Raw genomic sequence first — 23923 nt, 5'->3', positions numbered from 1 at the left:
AATCCGGAACAAAACAAACCTTCAAGTTCAACAAAAAGCTTTAGAAACTATCCAGCGACGGCCCCCAGCCACACGTGGTGAACCACCGCTCCTGTCCAGCCCAGCGTCGCTCACGGAGGACAAACCTCGAGTATTCCACTTTGTTTTATTCAAACGCCAGCAGTGAAGTACAAACTGTAGTTACACAGCATTTGTTTCCTTAAAAACAGTTCTCGGTTACATAAGGCGAAACAACTTCCAAAACTAAGTTGTTCAACAGTTTTGCCTAAAATGTTTTCCCCTCCCCCAGCTCCGCTTAAAAAAGGATTAGAGTTAAAGAATTTGGAGTTAAAAGCGGTCGGTTATGTTCTTCACTCTACAAAAAGGAAAATGAGGATAAAGTTACAGGCAGATCACCACAGATCTCGATTTGAGGTGACTAAGCTTCTCCTAGAAACTTCCTCAATTCTAAAAGCAGCTTTTTCTGAACCATTAACGGGTCATTTAACCAGAAAAAAAAACGTGAAATCCTAACAAGTATCTGTCGCATCTGGCTAAAACTGCTTTCTGTGTAGGAACGCAACTATTACAGGACCATCACCTAAAATTTACATGACAAAAATTAACGAAAAATAGGGCCAACACATCTGCAGTACCTTTCCTTACCTAAAATATCTACTAGATGGAAAAGAATGATGCAAGTTTTATTTAAATAGCGTGAATTAAAATTAAAAAGGGCCCAGTAAAATCTAAATCTGCGTATCACTGAAGGACAAAACCAAGTTGTAAGCAACAATTTTAATTCCTGGAACAAATAAAAAACATACAGGTCCTTTAGTGTTTTTTTTTTACAAAGACTTTCCTAAAGGATTGAATTTATTTTGATGTGAAACCGAAGAGGGAGGATTGCTTGCTGTGAGACTAAAAATCAAAGACAAAACCACAAGATGCAATACTAGCATTTGAGCATATAACTTAAAAGCACTGTCACGTGAACAATCACTACTGATTACATCAAAAATATTATACATTTACTTCTTTCATCTCAACATTATAAGATAGGTTGGGCAAATACCTGGCACCAAAAAATTGATGCATGATAGTTCCAATATGTTAAACAAAATGTACTATATTAGAACATTAATATTTAAAAATTTATGCCAAGTTCTCTTCCAAACTCAGATGGCTTACCAATTCCTGGAAATCTTATTTACCCTTCTGGAAAAAATAAGCAAATTGTCGTCTTCACCTTCTTTCACGGTACTCCAGGTGACTAAAACTTACTCCTAATGGAGAGGTGAGCAATAGGATGTATTTGATATTGCATCCAAATTAACGTAACAAGCTAGTGTTACATTTAGCAAAATCTCCCAGCAGTGTCCATAAAGTGTCCCCTAGTTTTTCAAAATCCTGTTGCAAGGGCTTCCTCCCACACCACATGTAACAAGTCACTCCAACACCTGCTGGGTTTCAAACACCAGCAGAAATCTAACACTGACCTGAACACAACCCCGTGCGAGTCACATGAGGAGCTAATAGTTTATTCACCCTCTACTAATTATTAAACTTGTTTTCCCATTTGTAGAGTAACATTATTGTAAAATCTAACTATTGGTAGTACCTGCATTGCTGTTTAGTTTTTAGAAAAAGCAATTCAGGTGTTGCTATATTTGCTATACATTTTAATCGAACAAATGTAATATACAATTTATATTTGAACATTATGCCATTCAAGTCCACACAATGTCCGTCAAATAAATCAATGTGATGTCACAGTAAAATACACGATCTGATTTATCTAATAAAGTTCCTCATCACGTATCATATCCGAGATAGATCCAATGCTGTTAGTATCAGATTGTGAAGCCAGAGGCAAATCCTAAGGAAATAACCAAGTGCGCTTTATGCAGGAGAGCGTTCTGACAGTATTTAATGGTTTGCAGCATCTGCTTGTCGAGGCCAGCCTTCTTCCTCAACTCCAGAGTCATATTCCTCTTCAGATGAATCTTTAGTGGGAGCCCTATAATTAAAACGAACTGATCAGATACTTCATAAATTGAGGGGGAAAAAATGGAGACAGTTTCCATAGCTTGTAGTAAACATGCCACCTGTAAAGTGCCATGATGAAAAATGTTCTGACAAGCACGCCACCTGCTTAATGACCTTCTGAGCTGAAAATGGTGCTATGCAGACTTAAACTACTAATATGCAGTCTCATTACTGAAAAAATCAAAAAGTTAAATTCAGTTAAATTATCTGATTTAATATGTAAATTTTAATTTTTCAGCAAACACGAGTGCTGGCGCTCTGCAAAATAACAGAAAGCAACCATCACTGTAATACTAACACTTTAAGCTTCCACCATTCCCTTTGAGAAATGAGGTGCGCTGAACCAAGCTTCATCAGAGACACAGATAAATGCAGAGCATGCATCTCAGTGGACAAAGTCACTCAAAAGTTCCCAGCAGAGGTAGAAACCAAGCTGAAGTTTCTAAACATCATTCCTCTTTTTTTTTTTTTTAAGCCTGACCCATTCCCTCTCTACTCCACTGCCTGTTCACTAAAATTATTTTTTTTTCCTTTAAATGTAGACTTGCCCAGTGCTTTCAGTGCTCTACCACATCATTACCACATTGATTATTTTAGCTAGTGCTCAGCAAATCAATAGATGCTTCTTTTTGGCTCTCCACTGCTGTAAGAGTAATGGAGGAGAAAACTGCTGCAGCCTGGAGCTTGCATAAAAATATACCTCAGCGTGGTAGAAGATAGAAGAAGGAAAGATTCTGCTTGAGAAACTTCAGCACTGCCACATTTAAAACTTCAGATTTTTACTGTTACCTTTTGATGCTGATCATTTACTTTATTTCTACAGGTATATACACACACGCACAAGGTTTAAAGTAACTTAATGTATGTTTATTTTTTGATTTCTATTTAAAAACTAAAGAAATACAAACCCAAAGTCTCTAGGACAGAATAGGCACTAAGTCAGCTGTGTACAGTATACAGATATCGGATCCTATTTAGGTTGTGTGCATGGTTGTGTGTTTATAAACTTGTTCCTATGGATCAGGATCCCTAACTGTATTACTCGTCTGTTCTGATACTTCCATTATGGATTTACCTAATGTATCCTGGCTCTTTTTTGCCTTCTACAACATCTTTGTCAACTTCCACGCATACGATGTCAGAATTGGGCACTTCAAACATGGGCTCCAGCAACAGCTTTTCCTACAAGAAAACAGAAGAAAAAAATATTTCCGTATGCCATCTTCCTCATGTTCAAAAAAAAATATGGTTAGCAAGTGATTCTTAGGGCCAGAGGTTTTTCTTGAAGGAAGAAATCTTAATACACGCATTTCTAGGAAGAGATTTATTGTATCTATATGAGACCCCAAACCAAGTAAGGCTTTGTCTCTAAATTGTTATGATTAGGACCACATACATGAATATGGGTAGCTTCATTTACTCAAGATGAAACCATTTACTCAAGATGAAACTTGATTTACCTACCATTATAGATCGCAGACCTCTTGCACCAGTTTTTCTGTCCAGGGCCAGTCTGGCTATAGCCTTCAATGCATCTTCAGTTACATTTAATTCACACTACATATAGAAAAATAGTAAGTTTAGTTAATTATTTCACTTATAATTCAATAGCATGTTAAGAATTAAGTAATTAACAAAATTTCGTTCATTTCACAAAGTCCTATCAAAAAACAAAAGGGCTTCAGGTTCTTACTCGATATTGTGTATGTAAACTCCTCATAGAACAATGGCAATCAATGTGCAAGTTTTTAGAGCTTATTGTCAGGTTAAATCTCGTTTGGTTGGTTGGCTGTTTCCCCGCCCCGTCACCTAGCAAGGTGTAGGAACAATTTCAGTCTTTATACATCTGAGTCAGTATTGCTCCTTTTCCTGCAAAGCTGCTACGTACAGTAAGATCACTTTCTTCAGTCGCAAAACACAACATATCTTTACAGTGATGCAGCCTTTTAATATTGTATTTTATAAACAAGAATATTGAAAAGCTGTCAAAAGTGCAAACCTTATCCATGCTGAATAACGCCTGGTATTGGGGGACCACAGCATTTCGCGGCTCAGTAAGAATCCGTACAAGGGTTTTCTCATCCAGGCTGTGCAGAGGAACCACAACAGGCAAACGTCCCACAAACTCAGGAATCATGCCAAATTCAATGAGATCTCTGGCTTCCACATGACGCAGCAAGCGATCCTTTTCTTCTATGTCTTCGTGTGTATTGGACTCTCCACTTATATTAGCAAGATCAGCCGCTGCTGCAGCCCTTCTGCCTTTTCCGATATTAGATGGCGTCCCAAATCCTAGATACTGCAAAACAAACATGTTGTGCTTACATGAAGTTTTCTTTATGTAACTAAATCATGATGCAGGTGTACAAAAAATGGAGTGACTGATTACGTCATTACATATTAATTTAAGCTTAAGAAATTTCTTTTGGTAAAATTATCTCCCTTGCACAAAATCCATTTCTTATATGTTAATACCTTACTGGGGGGAATGAAATGTTAGACTGAATAAAAGTTTATTCTTAAAAGAAAAAAGGTTAGTAACATGTCTTAAGAAGTTTTCAAGTAATAGTGACACTAAGAAGCGCTCTACAGAAGCTACACAAATGCATGCAAGAACGCCTACATGATACGTGAATTATTATAAACAGTAATTTGGATTTTTGTCACTGTTCTAGTTAGAAGCAGGGTACACACTTTGTCAGAAAGCTGAAGCATATAGGACTGTTCCCAAATATTAGTATACAAAACAATAAAAAATGCATGACTAGGTATTTTCATAAGGTGATAGGTTTTAACACCATTTACTCAAGATATCCAAGCATCTATTAAAAAAGTAAAAGCTTTTTTCTACTGATACACAAAGGTTTTCTCAGTTCCATACTTGGCACACTCCACCTGAAATAAATCCTCTTATCACTGCTAGAACTAAGTGTCTCTTATTCAGTTTTTAAGAAACAGAGCATTACAGAAGTTTAAGAAATGACCACTTAAGGACGGCCAGTAAGTGTACTACCAACAGTTTTGAACCTGCTTCTATCTGCATATGCTAAAAATTTCTCTGTGGAAGCAGAGACCACTGCTAGCTACTTAAGCCTACTAACAGGCTTGCTCTTTGCTACCTTTTTTAGGGTCCTTGACCTCAGGTCCTCAGATAACAGAAAGAAAACCACTGCTCTACACCCAATCTTAGTGGATTTACAAGTACAGCAAGACCTTCAGGAGTCAGTACTGTGTGAACAGTAATCAGGATTACTATTTCAGTTCAAACGCAGCCCGATATACTCACTTTTTCGTTTTTCCTCCTGCTGATAATTCTGTCAAGACCATTGAAAGCACCAGAAGCTACAAAGAGGATGTTTGTTGTGTCCACCTGCACCGTTTCTCCACGTAGCTTACGGGAATTCTTTTCTGGAACGTTTACTATTGTGCCTTCTAGTAATTTTAACAGGCCCTAAGGAGGAGAGAAGAAATACATAATGTTTTGAATAAAATAAGTGCAGTACCATACAAGAACATATACGATACTGTATATATCTTTACAGGTTTTCTTTCAATTTTTAATTCCTTATGCCTTTATACTAATTGTAAATGTCTAAAGAAATCAGTTTTCAGGATAGACCAAAATCTTTTAATGCAACTCCCATCCAAATGATGAGTTGCACAGAGTAATGAACTGCTTTGAGGGTTTTGTCAAAAACGTAAACTGTTATCTGTTCTTGCCTCTGTTATGCAACTTGCTACCTGATACTGCAAAGATGTTTTTAAACTAAAACTTTTCCACAATACAGTCCTGAGTTGCTTTTGGCTTTTTTTGGAATGAAGAAAGTAAACAGGAAAGGTGAGAATTTCAAAGGTTAATAATTAAGAAACTGAAGAACTATAACTCTACAGTCTCATGCTATCAAACGTAGCAGACTTGATGAACTAAGCACAGCCACTCCACGGAAATACTTACTTGTTGAACACCTTCTCCTCCAACATCCCGTAACTGATGAATACCAGGAACGCTGCCAATCTTATCTACTTCATCCAGAAAAACAATTCCTGCAGTTACAGAAAACGGATTTAAGGAAGGTTCTGCTTTTTAAGAGGCAAAAGTTTACACACAGGGAAGAACACAGTTTAAGATGGCAATCTGTTCTACCTTCCTATTTCAGACTGCAAAAATGTATGACCTGAATATATAAACAAAGCTACGGACAAGAGCAAGAACTGCAAGATATATTTAGAGTTCTTTTCAGGTTTATTATTTCTGATTTCAAAGTGGTAAAATTCAGGGATGTGACACAAAAAATGTAAGTTACAGAAATACTGGTTATCTCCAGGTTTAGAACACCTAAGGTTAACAACCTATTCATGAACTTCAGGAAACTTATTGTAAAGGTTTACCTTGCTGAGCTTTTTCTACATTGTAGTTGGCATCTTGCAGCAGTTTTGCAATGACAGATTCAATGTCTTCACCAACATAGCCAGCTTGAGTCAAGGTAGTACAGTCACAGATAGCAAAAGGTACATCTAGACATTTAGCTAGAGTCTGAGCCAGCAAGGTTTTACCTGGTAAAACAAAAACTGTATGTTATAAATGCCATATATTTCTTCAGAGCACACAAACCTAAGTATTTACCATAGGATCATTATTACTGTCATTAAACATTTAAAATGATATCGGCATGTTCATACAATGATATAAGAAACATTTCCAATGCAGCCGGTTTTCACAAACAGTGCTTATGTTAGCAAGCTGTATTCTTGAATAAGACTAATACTGTATTTGAGGCAGCTTGAAATGCTTACTGTACCACAAAAAAAATGCCATACAATACGCAAAAGAAAATCCATTTACTTGCACGTATTAAAGATTAAGTCAATACGTAGTCATTTGCACTAAGGGTGCAGTGCAATGACCCGTTGCTCCTGCTTTGAAGTTGGGGAGAAACAGAATTCCAATATCATTTAGTGAATATTCTCCCAAATAGTCTGCAAAATGCCATCACAACACCACAAACACTCCTGTTTTCTATGAACACACAGGTATCATTTCTTTTAACCACCTGTAAGTGATCTGTCCCAGGTGTGAAACATCACTTTCTAACCACAGCATCTCAACTTGCCATCTAAAAAGCAGACAAACTTTAGATGCATTTTATTTCAGCTTAGAGAAAACTTATAGCTTTTCATCAGTCAGTATTTAAAGGCACAAAAAAAATATATCCACAAACAATATGACCAGACTTCCTTCCTTTTTAAGGCCATTTAGCTCAGCTTGATACAGTGACATGAAAGCATAAAATCCCGGTTTGGAATTTACAGTTTAGCTTTACAAAGATCAAATTGAAATAATCACAGAATAGGGGAAAAAAAAAAATCACTCAATTCTAAGAAAAATTAGACGTATAAAGTGATGCAGCTGTATACCTGATCCAGTTGGTCCAAGCAGCAAAATATTACTTTTTTCAAGTTTTATGTCATCATTGGGCGAATCTAGTACTTCTCCTCCCCGTTTTTCCTGAGGTATTTGCTGGTTCATTTGTTGCTGCATTGATGCTCCTAAAGCATTACCATGTGGACTAATCCCAGCAATCTGCAGCAGCTCTGAAAAGAACAATAACAGTAGTGTTGAAGCACCGACAAGGTTTGTCATTACCTTAAATGCATAATAAAAGCTTTTCCAGATTTATTTTTTTTTCTGTGAACCTATAATTCCACCTATTTGTACAGAAACTTAGAGCTAGGACTGCAACAGAAATTTGCTGCAATTATTAAAAAAACATGAGTTCCAATCATATTTTTGCACACGTTTGTATCTACATATATGGAGAGAATTTCTCATGATACAGTGGATTATTTAAAAAAAACTGCTAGAGAAATGTTCAGTCCTTACACGAATTGACTCATTTTCATTGCAGTTTTTTTTTTAAACACATAGAAAGAAATAAACCCAAACCACTGACCTTTGTGATGAGAAAGTACAAGAACTGACTTACTGTAACATTTACAAAAGCAATGCAGAGGCCTACTCTCAAGACTTAAAAATTTGCCTTAGTTCAGTTGTTAGAGGTTTTGTGTTCATATGTGGATAAGGAATTTGAGCTGAATATTCTTTCTCCATAGCACTACAGTTGTAGTTGTCTTGAAGAGTAGAATTTTGAAGATTAAGAAAAGTGATCTGAAGAGGTGTAACTGGGATTACAAACTGATCTACGCTAGACTAAGGACAAAGTTCAATAACTAGCAAGAGTTTTGGTGGACCAAAAATAAGTAATTGACATCACTTGGACAAAGAAATGGTACTGAGGTTCAAGGTGAGGGTACCCTTTAAAAGTGTAGATACCCGGAAGAAAACAATTACAGAACTTCTCTTATTATCTACCTGGCATCGTATTTTGTATGGCATTGATATAATCACATCAGAGATTAAGTTTAAAAAAATCTTAACTTTCACTTGTTCTATTGAGGATGATTCTAATGGACAGGTGATTATTTAACCAACTTTACAAAAGGTAACTTTACATTCTACCTGCTTTCTGCCTAGAATGAGATAAAGAGTCAGATCCTAGTCACCTCAGTCAAAATATGCTCGATGCCATCAGTTAAACTTAATTACAGAAGAAAAGCAAACAGATTTTTTACTCGGCATTTCTGACTAACGGTCACTAAACACTACTCTACGTTAACACCAAAAGAGTACATATTGCAGAGGAGGACATGAGGAGAGAGTTCACTTACTTGTAAATCTGTACTCATCCTCCCGTCTTCTGATTTCTAATTCTAAGAGAGAGGATGAAAACAGTAATAAAAAGTAAGTTTATAAAAGCTTATAAATTCTCCACCTCTTGCCCTCTTCTGAATACATTTCATCCCTGAGTATGAAGGTATTTCTAACACAAAATCCCCACATGAATTAGTTTTTATTGCTGCTAATTGCTGCCCCAAAGTCGACTTGCATGCTTGTAAAATGACAGCCAGCTATCTACTACTTAAAACATTTACAGACTATTAACTCTAATTAGATTTTTGTTTCGAAAACATTTATTGGAGGAAAAAATGCTATAACACAGCTTAATTTTGAAAAGACTTCCTTAAACTCACGCATTTATAGCTGAGTGTTACTAAATAAGATTGATAATACTTTGAGATACATTCAGTTATAAACATTCACTGCCAGTCTCTTTGGGTGGTCATTTTATCTTCTGTGGAGGATCAGGAACTTTCCTATGCCAGGTACAAGACTGCTCTCCTACCACTACGAGAACAGTTTCAACCCCCCAGTTAAATGTTTCTTTAAGTAAATTTAAAAAAAGAACAAGATGTGTTTGCTTAGCATACTATTAATTGGAATACAGAACAAAACACCTTAAGAAAAAAAAATCAAGGTACACTTTGAATCGGAGACAGTAACTTAATCCTACTTCTAAAAATAAATTAGATCAACATAGCTACACACTTACTCAGTGGCAAACGTACTGCCAAGAGCAGCTCAAACTACACCTGCTAGATATCGAACAATACTGTGGTGACCAACGGATGCTGCCAACAACAGGCAAGTTTAGAAAGGTAGCTATTCATCAGATTCACTGTGCAAAATACTGTCTTCGTGATCTGCATTGTTGCTTGCAGATTAAGCCGTTAAGTAGTAAGTAGTAAAGGGGATTAGAAAGAAAAAATTAGGAGGTTTACATTATAAACTTAAAGGAAAACACCTCCTAACACATGCCAGTAAAAAACATATATTTTACTGTTTACTCTACGTAATAGGTAGACAATACCCATGGTATCATAAACCTTCTGGATTACTATTTAAATAAATCACAGAAGTACACACACAGGGAAGTTCAAATTTAATAGATTTTTTTTAATCATTTCAGTTACAGAATATCTAGTGTCGAGGTAAAAGTGTTCATATGTTTCTTAGGTGAGATTTTCTTAACTTACTGATGCAGTACGTGCTTATCCCACTTTACTTTGTTTAGGCAGTGAGAACAGACTGGTCCACTTTTGACCTATACTCTCTGAATGGAGTGAATTTGAATATACAGTGGTTTCTGAAAATGTTGGGTTTTACCTAATAATATTCAAGTCTATCAAACAACATTTTAGAGAGCTTCAATATTTCCTCTGAGAAATATTTCTGAACTAAAATTAAATCTATATGGACGGCAGACCAACTACTACTATTAGAGAACGAAAAATATAAATTAGGGAACCGGAAGGGTGAATTTTATTTGACCAGAAGAATACCAAACACCAGACAAACCTCTTGGTGTTAAAGAAGTCTGCTTTTCAACTTCAGCCTGCTGTCTCAGGTTAGCTGGAATATTATTGTAGATCCTCTTGTAATGATTATACACAGCTACCGAAAGCACCTTCTTGGCAAAACACTGACCAACAACATATTTGTCGAGGTAGTTATAAATCTGAAAGATAACTCAGTATTAGTAACATTTCTAAACAAGCTTGTGGCAAGAAAAAGTAGTAAATTGTGACAAAGCTAAGACTTTACAGGACATTCAAAAATTAAACTTGAGTGTTGCTTTATTTTGTGAAGGTGTGCGAAGATTCTGACACACATTCTGAAACCTTGATAACTAAGCAAAGCTGAACCCTGTGATTTGGGGATAAAACAGGACATAAACAAAAGCTCTAACCCCCAAAGCTGGACTAAATAGTTCTGACTTTAGTTTTTTTCAGTCTGTAACCTAACCTGGAGAACGTTATAGAACAGAGAAATAGAAACCCAACATTTAAAACACAAAATAGATTCCTGTTGAGAAGTTTACTGAAAAAGGTGGGACTTAGATAACTAAATTGTGTCTGCAAGTTCTCTGCTACTAATATTTGAACCCATTGTCCTTTTCACCCAAATCTGTAAAAGAAACAGAAATTTCAAGTATATTTAAGTTCTTACAAGAGGCCTATCCAGGAGCCACATGCAGCTTTAGAAACCACTGCAGTCCACTAGGAACCGCAGAACACAGTAAGCTCTCTCCCCTCCTTCTGGAAGATGGAAACCAAGTGACTTAATGTGGAGGCAGCAGTAGACAGGTTGCAGCCACACACCATCTAGCCACAATTCTCACCCAGAAAGAGGCCACACAAAAGGTTTTGCAACTACGGAAAGAAGCTGCCAATATCAGGGTGTAGAAAAAAAGGTCAGAGCAGGAAATTAAAGATACCTTGGTTGGCAAGGACTGAGGCTGCCTCAGGGTCACAAGGCCAAAATTAAGGTATTGCACCTCAGTCACAAGACAAAGCCAGAGGAAAACAAGCCCAACTACTTTTATGGGATCTACTTATTCCTTTATCAGCGCTCTGCTGCATCACAAAGCTCTAAAAGGTTTAATCTTGAACTAATCGCCTTTATTGTTTGTTGCTCTGTCACAGCAGACAGTTGCACACGATGCAGATTAAGAAGTAAAGTCTTCCAACGTGATGGAAGGAACAAGGCAACATCAGGGTGGCATTAAGAACTGTACCTTTTTCGGTGGAGGAGGTGGCTTCTGCTGGAATGCCAATTTCACAGCTTCAGCTGCTGACTCAGGCTCTTTAATGATGCTCTTTTTTGTGTCTGCCTCTGACAGTACGACAAAAAAATGGTGACACTTCTCACACTTCACAAAACGAGTGGAAGCTGCAGAAAAAGTGAACAAAATGGTAAGAGAAATGACTCAGTATTCACTCAGCTGCCCGAGTTTTAGTACACAGGACAAGCATCTGTAAGACAGCACAGTCAACTCCGTTCACACGCTTTCCCTTTGCTTTTAAAGCTTCTAAGGTGAACAATTAGTGGACTACGAAATCTGACAGAAGGAATGCAATTTGCCCGAAGTCACAACGCAGAGCAGCTACCAAACAAGGGACTGGAAAGCAAACCTATTTTGTATTTTTTCAGGAGCACTAAACTCAGAAGAGGAAACTCTTCACCTCAGAGTGATGCAAAATTAATGAGGGCTTCTAACTATGCAGGAAGTGTTAATAGCTCAAACTAGCAGGCAAAAACGTTGTGGTTAGGGACGGGCTACTCTATAGTGTGGGAAAGCAATCTATGATATAAATCTCAAAGGCAGCATGCAGCAGGTTCAGGGAAAGGCAGCCACGGCAGCTCCTGGTCTCTGCATCCCCCTGGCTGCATGATGCTCCAGAGCGTGCTTGAATTGGTCACCTAAGCCCGGGACACAGAACACAGCACCACACCAACAAGAGACAGCTACGGCATGCAGCAGGTGATCAGGACTTGGAGAATTTCCAAGATCCTTTGCTCATTTATTTTATTGCCAAGAACAGAACACATTTCCTTCAAAATCCAAAAGCTCCTATTGCTGACTTTGTGAATCACTTCTCAAGAAGCAAACATTGAAAATACTGGTTTCAAAACCCACAAAGCAGAACTTGCACTACTTTATTTCTTTGGGAAAATCCAAGTTGAAATAATCTAAAATAAAGAAAAATAAGTTTATAGTCTGAAATAGATCTTTTCTAACAATATCGCTATATGCTGTTACATACAAATTGAGTGCAACAAGACTGATTAAAACTAAATATATTAGAAAATTTATTAAATTAATAGTAAAGGAAATGTAGCAAATTCACCACATGAAGAACTTAAATGTCAGAACTTCTGAACTCTTAAAAAGCTTTTAGTAAATGGCTTGTAGAGTCTTGTACCAGCTGATTTACTAACAGCCTCTAGCAATAACCTAGCTGCTTATTTATAGCTTGGTTTTGCCTTCCATATAGCTGGCATCAGCATTTTACTTTTTTAATACTAAATACACTTTATGGCTGAATAAATAAGGCTAACAGATTATTTTAATACTGCAGCACATAATACGGTGACCACCACAGCTTTATTAGCTCTGCTCCGAAGAAAATTTGTAAAACAGATGGAAAGTTCTCCTGGCAACATTACAAATTAGTGTTATCTGCCTGACGGGACTGAAACGGAGAATTGCTTGCACACATTTGTCTTATACAGCTATTTGTAAGTCAGAGCATCACATGAAAATACTCAGAAGACCCCTGGTATCCTTAATGGCTACAGTGCCACAAGGCTGTTGTCCTTCCCCAGGTGATGCTAACAGCTTTTTTAGGATGCAATAGCCACGAGAGTACTTGCCGCCTTTATAGATCCGCATGAATGGTAAAAAAAACGAAAATAAATAGGCTATAAGAATACTATTATGCATTCTAAAAACATCACTCACTGAAAAAAAAAATCATTGCGCAGAGTATATTTGTACCAATTACTGCAAGCAGCACACAGAAAGGTTACAAGAGATCTTTCTTACTTTCAGCAGGACCAAGAGGGTCAATAGTTACAGAGAAACTTTGATGTATGGGGTGCCCCTGGCAAATCTGATAACTCAGTTATCAAAATAACTGAGAAACCAGCCAGTTTCTACCATTTACATAGCACCTTAGAAAGAAGTATCAATGAGTTTTAACAGAACTCCAACTGTAGGGGCAAAAATTTTGAGATTCTTCTCCAAAATCGAAGGAAACCAAGTTCAAGTACTGCTATCTTCCCAAAAGTGAGCACTCAAAATTTCAAGCAACTTTTCTATTCTTAAATTACTGGCATGTTTTTATACTTTTTGTTAACAAATATGTAAAAACACGGAAAAGAGCTTTCAGGTCAAATCACCTCAGTACCATTAAGATACCTGCAAATATTTATGACATAGTCAAAGAAGCAAGTCAAGTGTTGGTTTTGATTCAGACAATGTTACTGTGGCATGCCAGAGGCTGCGTTTGTAAAGAGATTTTTAAAGTCCCCACAAGCTGACCTTGCCAAAGAGAAATGCTGGGTTTCTACAACACACACAGGAAGTCAAAACAAGAAGAGGATTAATCTTGAAAAGACTTGTAGGGCTGTGACAATGGCCTACCAAACTGATGAGGTAAAATGACACCAGGGAAAAAGAGCAGGGAAGCGTGTAGCCTGTCAAGTACCTGCAGTAGCAGGGAAGTTTTGCTTTTGAGGATGAAAGCTAAAGGCATCAGCTGCAGACAGCAAAAGCAGTGCCTCGTTAAGGCTCCTTATGTCAAGCAGCTTTAAAGCTATTGGATTTCACTCTGCATCTGAGGCTCACGTCTTATTTCACTGAGCCCGGAACACCTTGCATAGTTCCACAAACCAAAACAATACAGGAAATATTAATAATAATATTAATTATAATATTAATTATATTATATAATATTATAAATTATTATATATTATATTATTTTTATTTTATTATATATTAATAATAATATATTATATTATATATAATATAATATTTCTATTATTATATTATTTATATATTGTTATATTATTTTTATATTATATATATTATTATATATTATATAATATTATAAATATTAATAATAATAAAACAATACTGCTGCAAAAAATACGTCAAAGGGAAATCTATTAACTTGTTTGGTTCCTCCTCAGTAATTAATTACTGGAAAACCATAGCCAAAAAAATTCTTTGTGCGAGATTTGTCCACTCAATGGTTAATTGCAAACTAATTCACTAATAAATGTGGCTTTTATTCAGTATTTTCTTTCCCTACTCCTCTCAAAATGACTAAAAATCTAATATTTAAAAATCAAAACAAATGCTAATTCCTTATCTTCCTTTGGCTTTTGACATTTGGGGCTCCGCAGTTCTGTAATTCAAACCAGAACTGGATGAATTCATCTTTTTTGCTAAGTAAGCAACAAAGGTTTAACTGAAAATCAAGTTACAACATGTGTAATAGAACTTGCAACCCATTCATTTCGGAACTTAGTTTTTCGTTATTAGTTTATATATATATATATATATATATTTATATATATATATGTATTTTATTTTTTTAAGAGAATTAGAACGCAGCCCTTTTGTTTTCCTGCTGCTTTATATTCTTTGATTTGGCTGGGAATCAGTGTACTCAAAGTGACAGACTAAGCCAGAAAGAAACACATCCAGAGAAAACTTGACTATGACTCAGAGGAATTTCTGAGAAATTAGAGCAAATAAAGAAAATAAAATTGAAAACAAAGATTTTAAGTTAACAATTAGTAGAGTGGGAAAGTCCACTCTACTCCATTATTGAGTATCAGTGCACTTAGTTTGAACATAATTTTTTAAAGGCTGTAAAATCCTGAAGTCTCAGAGTATAATATGCAAGGATGAGAGAAGCAGATACATTCAATTATTCACTAGCAGACTTCTTTATATTTTGACTTTCAAGCTTCTCATAAATTTGACCAGCTTCATCAGTACCTGTGCCGTTCTGATGCCACGATTCAAGTGACATATTGCTACTTTGGAAGCTGAGACTGCATTTACCTGACATTTTCTCCCATGATATTAGTAAGAATAAATTTTCTTCATATGACAGTTTTCAGGCATGCCTAAAGATTCCTAGTGTTAATGTAAATATACTAAATTAAATCTCAGCCGTATAGGTACCCAGCGACTGTTCTGCTCCAAGGAAATGCTTGAATGGTATTTGCAGATAAAAGCACAACCTCCACTGATGCGTTCTCTCCACTTGCTGAAGTGAGACAGTTTCAGAATGACTCTGTCTACACATGAATCACCTCGTAAGAAGGTAAACCAGGTTAAAAACCCTTCCACTGCTTTCAACTCCACGTAGTCCACAAAGAGACCAATGCACAGAACATCCCAGAGGATTATAGTTCTAGGTACATTAGTTGGTGTAAGGTTTTTCAGAAATGCTTGTCTAGAGTTTCAAATAAAGACTTATTTTTAAAAAACAAATAAAGTAGCAACTGATGACTGATCTTTTTATTTAAGCACACTGTTACTATAGATTTGTCTTGTGATTCATGACACCCAATCATTGTAATAGTACTTTTCGTGCAGGTAGCAGTGAATAAAAGCACACCTGCTCATTTTCTCCAACGACAATACTAACAACCATTAAACAAGCTTATGCTGTCCTGGTCTTAAGCTTCTCAGTGCACAAGCCTGATTATGACCTGCTACTTCCTCCTTGAGCCCCACCAACTGACAGCGGACATTTGCTTTCTGACAGCTATGTTCTAGGCTGCTCTCAGAAGCACTGAAATACAGAGAAATGTCCCTAAGTATGGTAAAACCTACAGGTGCATAAACGCATAACTGGCATTAATTTGGGCAGTACTTCAACAAAAGGTTGCTACTGCTGCTGGACATCAGCAGGCATCTGATACGTTTGGGGTTTTCTGTTTGGACTTTGTTTCTTGTTATGAATCTGATTTTGCCATAGTAAAACGTCAGAGGAAGCCATCTGTCATATACTAATTCCTCTGCTGCATAAGCATTTTGGTTACAGTCCACACAGGATTAGTCTTACTATTTAGCAGGCAAAGGAAACGTTACATTAGAAACATTTACGTATGTAACAGAAAAATATATCAGTAAAGTAATACTGTTTACACGAGCATCTCTTCCCCTGCATAAAATGTAACAAGCCATTGTAAAAATGCGTATTTACAGTTGCTGTCCAAATTCTACCACCATGTTCTGCTCCACTGTATCATAGGAAATTACACAAACGTATCAACAGAGGCAATACTTCCTTACACCAATGTGGCAAAATTAACTTTTTTAGTCTATGTAGAACTTCAAAGAATTATAGAACGTGCTTTTAAAAAACTTTGCTATCAGGACTATATTAGATCATTAACATAATTACATGTGAGGCTATTTATAAAATAAAGTATCCATCAAAACTTACAGACAAAGGTCTCCACGTGTGTGCACAAGTCACCACACTTCGGGCAGCGCAGCTGGTTCCCTCCTTTCCCAGAACCTCCAGAGCTTGACTTTTTACCACCTCCTTCACCAACAGACTTCTAAAAAAAGATTTCCAAACAATTAGCTCCAAACAGTGGAGCTGTTACGTCAGGCATTTAGCAGTGTGTTTATGGAAGCCAGTAATGTGAATATTGTAATACCTGAATGACAAAGTAACTATTGTCAGGACAACACCACAACACAAACATTCTGAAGCGTCTACACATCTGCGTTTCCCAGTTCTACCAATTCTGGATGCGCACAGAAGAGGCACCCTATATCTACATTAAAACTCTGATTTGAACTGGAACTAACAAGCTAAACCGCGTCAAGGATGTTTTAATAGTACATTCCGCTGTAGCTTATTTTAACCCCACAGAAGAAAACAAATCATACTTATGGAGAGTAATTTCATTATCACAGCTGTGTTTATTCTAAGTGTGCCCGATGTCACAACTCTCCGCATGTCCTTGACAGATGTAGCTATGCTGGCAGATGGCTGTAGGGCAGATATGACCTATAAAACAAGCATCTCAGCCATCGTTTGCAAAAATTCTCCTCTGACTTCTAAGGCAGAGTTCCCTGACAGAGTCCTACTTGTCTTTCTCCATGTTATGCTATTTAGTGGGGTTTACTGTGAACATTTTTTGAATCTGTATTTGTTCTATGCCTTTATACCTTGACTAGTAACAAATGCTATTATAGTTCAGGAAACAAAAGATTTCTTCCCTCTTCCAAAATACTTCCCCATTTTTTTTTTAACCTTACTTGCCCACTTATTTCTCAAGCACAAAAGACTAAAACTCTTTGGAAAGTGCCTCAACTGTGACGACATGCCATATCAAGGCAGAAGTTATCACCTCAACTCTCAAAATCTTATTTGCTGACTGAAGAGCAATTTTATTCTCAGGTAATCATTTATCTGAAGAAGCTGTTGATTAACTATAATTATAGAGAAAGACTAGGATGGAAAGAGATTAAAATTTACCAGCAAGAATAAAGGTGGTGTCCTCACAAAGTTGTCAGCACTGATTTGGTAGTTGTATTTGAGCAAGACAACGAAAACATTTAAAACTGTACTTACTTTTAAAAGCCTACTTGAGGATAGCAGACTTAAAGGAGAAGAGTTCTGACTACTACTCTTTCCTGAGCTCCCAAAAACCATTGTGAATTTATAACGTTCTACAAAGTTCAAGTGTCCCTTTATGGTAGGAAAAAAAATTAATAAAACTGGGAAAAGCATTATGGAACGTTTCTATAGTTTGCTAACAAACTCACAACACATTTTTTTCTTTGCTGTCAGCTGCAGCAATTTGGATTGGAAGTGCCAAGTGTTAGCACAATTCCAAAACTCTAATTTGAAATAAGGAGAGATCTACTAAAAACATTTGAGAAACATTAAAAAAAACAAAACACAATCATTGAAAAACCTTAATGCATGGTGATTACCTTGCTTCCTTCTCCAGAGCCATCCTTGCTTGCGCCATCCTTTGAAGCAAAATACGCTGGTGTTTCTGAAAAGTTTCTAAGAGGAATTCGTTTGAGGGAACAAGTTTCAAAAGCCCCAAGCTTTCCTAAAACAGGGACGCGTGTACGACCGCAAGTAATACCTAAAAACAAATGAAAACATGAAAGCAAAAATATTAATTTCATCAATTGTTATACTGTAGGAATATTTTTGCTGCTACCACAGTCAGATAACAGAACTACCTTGTTAGCATCTGGCCAAAAAGCATTCTGGTTGTGACTACGTATATCGAATGCACATAACTTCAACATACTGCTTTATAATTTCACCCAAGGCTTTAGGGAAATCACCAAGAAAACCCCAAACCAGTGTTTTCCTTATGTGTAATCTGTTCAAAATGTAGTATTTATCTAACAGGACCCAAATTTTGGATGTCAATTAAAAATACCCTGATGTCAGCAGACCCCAGAACCGATTGACGTGAAATAGAGCTCAAAAGTTTCAGCAGCAGAACTCAACTCTGAACACCCACATTTCTGTTATCCAAAATACATCCATGTGACCACCTTTAAGTTTATTTCATTAAACGTTGCCTGGATCATCCAAAAATGACCTGAAAGTAATTTCATGTCCTCTAGTATCAGGCACAGTTCCACTCTGTCATGGGACTGGGAATATCCCACTTGTGAACCTGCTCCTCAGAACAATAAACACTATCAACATGTAGCACTCATGGAATAATTCCAACACTGAAGTGAAAAAAGATCAGTGAAATGCTCCCTCATCACGCAAGAGTTACCAGAGAAGTGTCTCAGAGGCACAGACCTCGCATCCAGACCTGGCTTTCACTTGTGAACTCTACTGAAAACTAATTTCCAGGAATCTGAAGCAATGCTTGACAAAAAAAAAAAAAAAGAGTTGTTCTGAGGAAAATTAGAAGGTAGAATTGCATTTGGCACACACTGACCCTTTACAGACAGGCACAAGCAAATTCAGCATAACCTTACCTTTGTTGAAACAGCTTATTGCCAACAGGAATAAAGCCTAATTGAGAAACTAACGGGCGTGTAAGATTACATTTCATGGCTAGGTATGATGTGAATCAACAGATGTCGTGCCTGTGATTGCAACATCTCTCAACGTAAACAGACGAGTCTGGAATCCATGTCTTTTACCTTTCTTTCATTCAAACTGCCCCATTTCTTACTTGCTTTATGCATTCGACAGGAGCTCTTTGGTTGCTACCGACAGAAGAGCTACATAGCAAAAATGTTAATTAAAAACTTGTTGTTCAGACTTGGTTTTTAATCCGTTAAATCAGAAGTGCCAGAATTCTACAGAAAACCCCAAAAAGTCTTCTAAAAAGAATTAAAATGATAGAAATTGCAAGAGAGATACAGTTAATTTGCGCTGGAAGAGGAAAGAATGACTAGAATACAATAAATAAAAAAGAAATAAAGAAGCAAAGCACTCCAGACAAGCCTATATTTACTGTGAAAACCCCCTCAGACTTCTGTCAGGTCATAACCAGGAATACAGAGTCAAACGAGACGTGAAGCTATTTATTATGATACATGCTGCTTAAGATACCTGAACTTAAAGATGATTTGCGGTTATTACTTGTGTCTGTAAATTAGTCAGGGATGTCTAATGATCAGCATATTTTCCAATTTTAAACACTGCTGAGTGCCACTACCACATGGGTAAACACCTTAGATTACAACACAGGAGAACCTATGAAAACACACGGATCGCTACATGCCAGAAGTAATCTTAAAATACTGGTTCATTTTCACAAGCGGTTGTGTCCTGTTGACTGAATATGCACAGGGAGCTCCGAGGATCAGGAGTGCTAAATTTACTTGTCAGTACAGAACAAACTGTGGCGAGCATTCAAAACGTTATGCTGTTTTGCAGTATTTCCCCGTCTTGGGGGTTTAGTCCTCATATATGGCGCCTTTAAAGTGATTTGTTTTACCACTTCTAAAGGGAACTGGGACAGGACCTCTAAATTAAAGAGGGAAAAAAGAAATAGTTCCCTGAGTGAAAAACAACATCCCGACTCTCCTGCTGCAAGGAGAGATTCGGCCTATGGAGAATGAACAGAGCCCTAACAAAGACTCATCAAACATTTCACTACTAAGCACTGCACAAGGATCAAAGACGGCCAATTTTAATTAAGAGACACAGAAAACGCCCTGAAAACTTTATCAGGTGACCTACGAAGCTACACAAGTGTCCGGGCCGGTAGGTGCCACGTTACCTACTGTGCCACTATCGATCCGAAGGCTGCAGTTGTGCGACTTCACCTCCAGCATTTGACAGGCTGCTGGCAGCAGACCCGGGCTAGTCAGCAACGTGTGCGCTGCTCTTAGGCTCTCTCCTGTTCCTCTTACGAAAGCCTCAGTCGGTCAGCCTTCAGAGAACAGCGTTAAACTCACCCTGCCACATCTGCCGAACTCCAGAAGGTACGGATAGGCTAAGCCAGAAGAAAAAATATTCCTGCTACATCAGCTTTAGGCACTGGGACGAGGCTTTCACGTTTAGCAAACCTAGGTGTGACTTGTCTTTTTTTTTGGGGGGGGAGAACTTCACTGTACAACTAAAGAATGAAGTAGGAAGAAAGTTATCGCAACGACTTGCTTGCATAATTGAGCCCAGAGGCAAATTTTCGAAAGCGATTCCAGCCCAACGCCTGGCAACTTCCAGCGACTGATAGGTACCGGGGAGTGTTCGGGGAGAACAGCTGGCTGGCACGGCAGTATCTCCTCAAACACGCGAGCTGCAGTCAGGGCTTGGCTGGTTTTTTTTGAAACACAGCTTAAAGAACACGCACCAAACCTATGAATTTTGGTAGCGGCAGTGGCTTCTATGCAGGGCGTTCAGGTTAGCAGGTCATGATAAAATGCGAGGTTCCTTTATACAATGTCAACCTTTAATTGACAGCTGAGGAAAGAAACGCTGACTTTTGGGCCAAGTCTCAAATATTTTGAGAGAATCTGTTGCCCAAAGATGTCAGAGGGAGACTGACAAAGAGAAGTCTCCCCTCTCTGTGAGGCAACACTCCACCATCAGACCCACCAGCAATATCACAAGATATGATCTCTTATAGCAACCAAAATGCACCAAAATAACTTTTAAAATAAATCCTAAAGAAAGCTCATGCAAAATCTTATTGTCCCATAACTGTGTTTTAGTCTCATTTGTTCTTGTAAATGTCCATTTTAAATTTTAGGCCTGACTAAAAAATACAAAATATATTATTTATTAAGAAAAAGAAAGGACATAAACAAAAAACCAGTTCCAAAGTAAATTCTGAACGTTGCCTGTTTTAAAGCGTGCTGTTTCGGTGGGTCTGCGCGAGGCCAGACGGGTTGGAGTGGAAAGGACTTGTCCAAACCCTTCCAGCACGGGTGATGTCAGAGATGCAGATAAAGTCACCTGCAAGGAGTTACCTCACCTCCTGAGAGCAATAAACCCTCTCCTCTGACTTATCAGGCCACTCCTGAGGGTATGATCATTCAAAAACTTGTTGCAGATGCGGCGGCAGTAAAGATTTCCCCCACAACTTTTGGGTGGTCTGCCTTTTGCTACAAGAAGCGTACAGCTTGTCAATGCTCACGACACACAAAAACACGACGAAAAGGACAAAACTAGGAAGAAAGCAGCAAGCCTCCCTCCGCGCCCACCCTGTACCTGGCCTCACTCGTCTATTAAGTTGGTCGCAAGCATTTTTTGCCGGCTGAGCGCAAGTTTTTGTGAGAAACACCTCAAGTTCGGGCTGAAAAAAGCCAGGCTGTCAGCCAGCCAGCCCAGGCAGCGGGTTTAGCAGCCCCACAGCGCGACGCGCACTGAAAACCATATTTTTGAAGTGAACCCTGCTCTGCCGCCCCACAGAAACACCCCAGCGAGAGCCCCTTTCCCTATAGCACGGCACAGCCCCTGCCCAGGCCGCCGGGAAGGGATTAATGAGGAAAAAACACCCAAAATAGGGGCAGAGGTCTCTGATGGCGGCCGTGCTGGTCCCCAGGGAGCCCCGGGTGAGGAGGCCCGAGCTGAGAGGAGGAGGAGGAGGAGGAGGAGGAAGGGGAGGCTGACGAAGGGGTTACCTCTCCGCGCAGAGCCCAGCAGCCGCGCGGCGGCGGCGCAGCAGTGGCAGGCGGACATTATGCTGAGGTGAGGTGAGGCCCGGCCCGGCCTAGCCCGGCCCGGCCCGGCCCGGCCCTGCCGCTCCCCCCAGCCGAGGCCTGGCCCTGCCTGGCGGCGCCGCTGCCGCCCGCCCCGTAAACACCCCCCCCGTCCCCCCGCCCGCCCGGCGCCGCCTCGCTGACGGCAGCCGCGCCGCCCGCTCCACACACACACCCCCCCCCCCCGCCCCGCGGACTACAGCTCCCGGCAGACAGCGCGCGGGGCGCCGAGCGTAAGGCCGTGCCGCGGCCCGCGCGGGGACTTCTGGGAGGTGTAGTCTCAGGGAGGTGCGAAGGGCCCAGCGGCCCCCCCCGGCGCGGTGCACCATGGGATACGTAGTCTGGGCGCCTCCCCTCCACACATTGATTTCAGGCAATTCCTAACTTCTAACTTTAGAGAGATAATTTACCTATTTTCTCCCCAGTCGTGTTTTCCCTTCTACACGATGTTACTCCCAAACACGCACAGTCTGTGTGGGATTTTGACCAATGCCTGCTCAAAACCCAGTTGGGACTGGACATCATTTTTTTTTCATGCAATGCAAGATAAATTTTTGTAATATTAACCTTTTACTTATTTATTTGGTTCCAAATCTTAAATGCAGTACGACAAGAATGCTTCCCGTAAGTCTCAGAAGTGTAAATCTCTTAACATATCCTTTAGGCATAGCTCATGGAGAATACACCTACAACTGACAGGCTTGTGTAGGTCTTTCAGCTCGCCTTCAACTCCTCTTCACCACGTACTGATTAAATGGAACTAATTGATCCCAACTGTTCATTTTAGTAATGACTCGGAGACAGGAATACATTACCTGACAGCAATTAACTTGAGTTGCCCTGAAGCAAATGCCAAAGGCCGCACTAACAGCAGATAATCCACACCACGCCGCACGACTGCATCTAGGATGATTGCTGAATGCCATTTTTAACTTCTGCTGAAGTCTGGATGTTTTTTAATCCTTGTAAAATACAGGTTTAACACTACCACCTACCGCCAGGCAGCTGCCATTCTGATTTTAACCTGTATTAAATCCAGTGCTGTGTTTCGTTTCCAGAGCTTTTTCAGGGAGCTAGGCAGGAATAGCAGGTTAGGCTCAAGGACATGCTAAAACGCACTGATAAAAGCTGTTTGCCTTGCAATCACAAACCACGACAGCACGGAGAGGAGCGTTGCCTCCAGCAGGTATCGGTTGCAGCGTGCTGCTGCGAATAAAGGTTTGTTACCTGGTTCGTGGTGCATTCGGACCACTAACAGCAACAGGATGGTGATCTCAGCCAGCCCCTCTGAACTTGAAAACACCTGAAAGTACTGAAAGCAGATTAGTAAAATGCTACTTAGGAAGGATGATTTGAAAGGACAATTTCCTTAGCTCGTAGCTTTAGCTGTTCAAATTTCTTTGTATATGAAAAAGGGGCAGTGCTATTAACACTAACAACCTCTTCTTTAAACTCAATTTATTGCAATT

At 38.8% G+C, this 23923-nt stretch overlaps 1 protein-coding gene and 1 long non-coding RNA gene across 4 annotated transcripts; both read right to left on the bottom strand.

Moving 5' to 3' along the window:
- Positions 1 to 128: 128 nt before the first annotated feature.
- On the bottom strand, positions 129 to 23712 carry CLPX (caseinolytic mitochondrial matrix peptidase chaperone subunit X). 3 transcript variants are annotated; one of them, XM_080607823.1, is made up of 14 exons: positions 23682 to 23712; positions 18249 to 18409; positions 16741 to 16858; positions 11502 to 11656; positions 10283 to 10442; positions 8755 to 8796; positions 7444 to 7620; positions 6418 to 6582; positions 5984 to 6072; positions 5315 to 5479; positions 4028 to 4327; positions 3493 to 3585; positions 3104 to 3210; positions 129 to 1999 (listed from the first exon to the last, which is right to left on the bottom strand). In XM_080607823.1, the coding sequence occupies exons 1-14, from the start codon at positions 23695 to 23697 to the stop codon at positions 1909 to 1911; spliced, it is 1839 nt and encodes a 612-aa protein (XP_080463949.1). In that variant the 5' UTR covers positions 23698 to 23712; the 3' UTR covers positions 129 to 1908. The 3 variants fall into 3 exon arrangements, with proteins under 3 accessions (XP_080463949.1, XP_080463950.1, XP_080463951.1); XM_080607824.1 differs by lacking the exon at positions 23682 to 23712 and adding an exon at positions 22377 to 22561; XM_080607825.1 differs by lacking the exons at positions 8755 to 8796; positions 23682 to 23712 and adding an exon at positions 22377 to 22568.
- LOC308201090 lies at positions 20849 to 22370 on the bottom strand. Its single transcript, XR_013956048.1, has 2 exons — positions 21964 to 22370; positions 20849 to 21857 (listed from the first exon to the last, which is right to left on the bottom strand). It is a non-coding gene; the product is annotated as an uncharacterized lncRNA (long non-coding RNA).
- Positions 23713 to 23923: the final 211 nt, after the last annotated feature.

Source organism: Anser brachyrhynchus (genome assembly GCF_964034855.1).
Source record: "Anser brachyrhynchus genome assembly, chromosome: 11".
Lineage (NCBI taxonomy): Eukaryota > Metazoa > Chordata > Aves > Anseriformes > Anatidae > Anser > Anser brachyrhynchus.
This window is presented reverse-complemented; position numbering and strand designations above follow the sequence as displayed.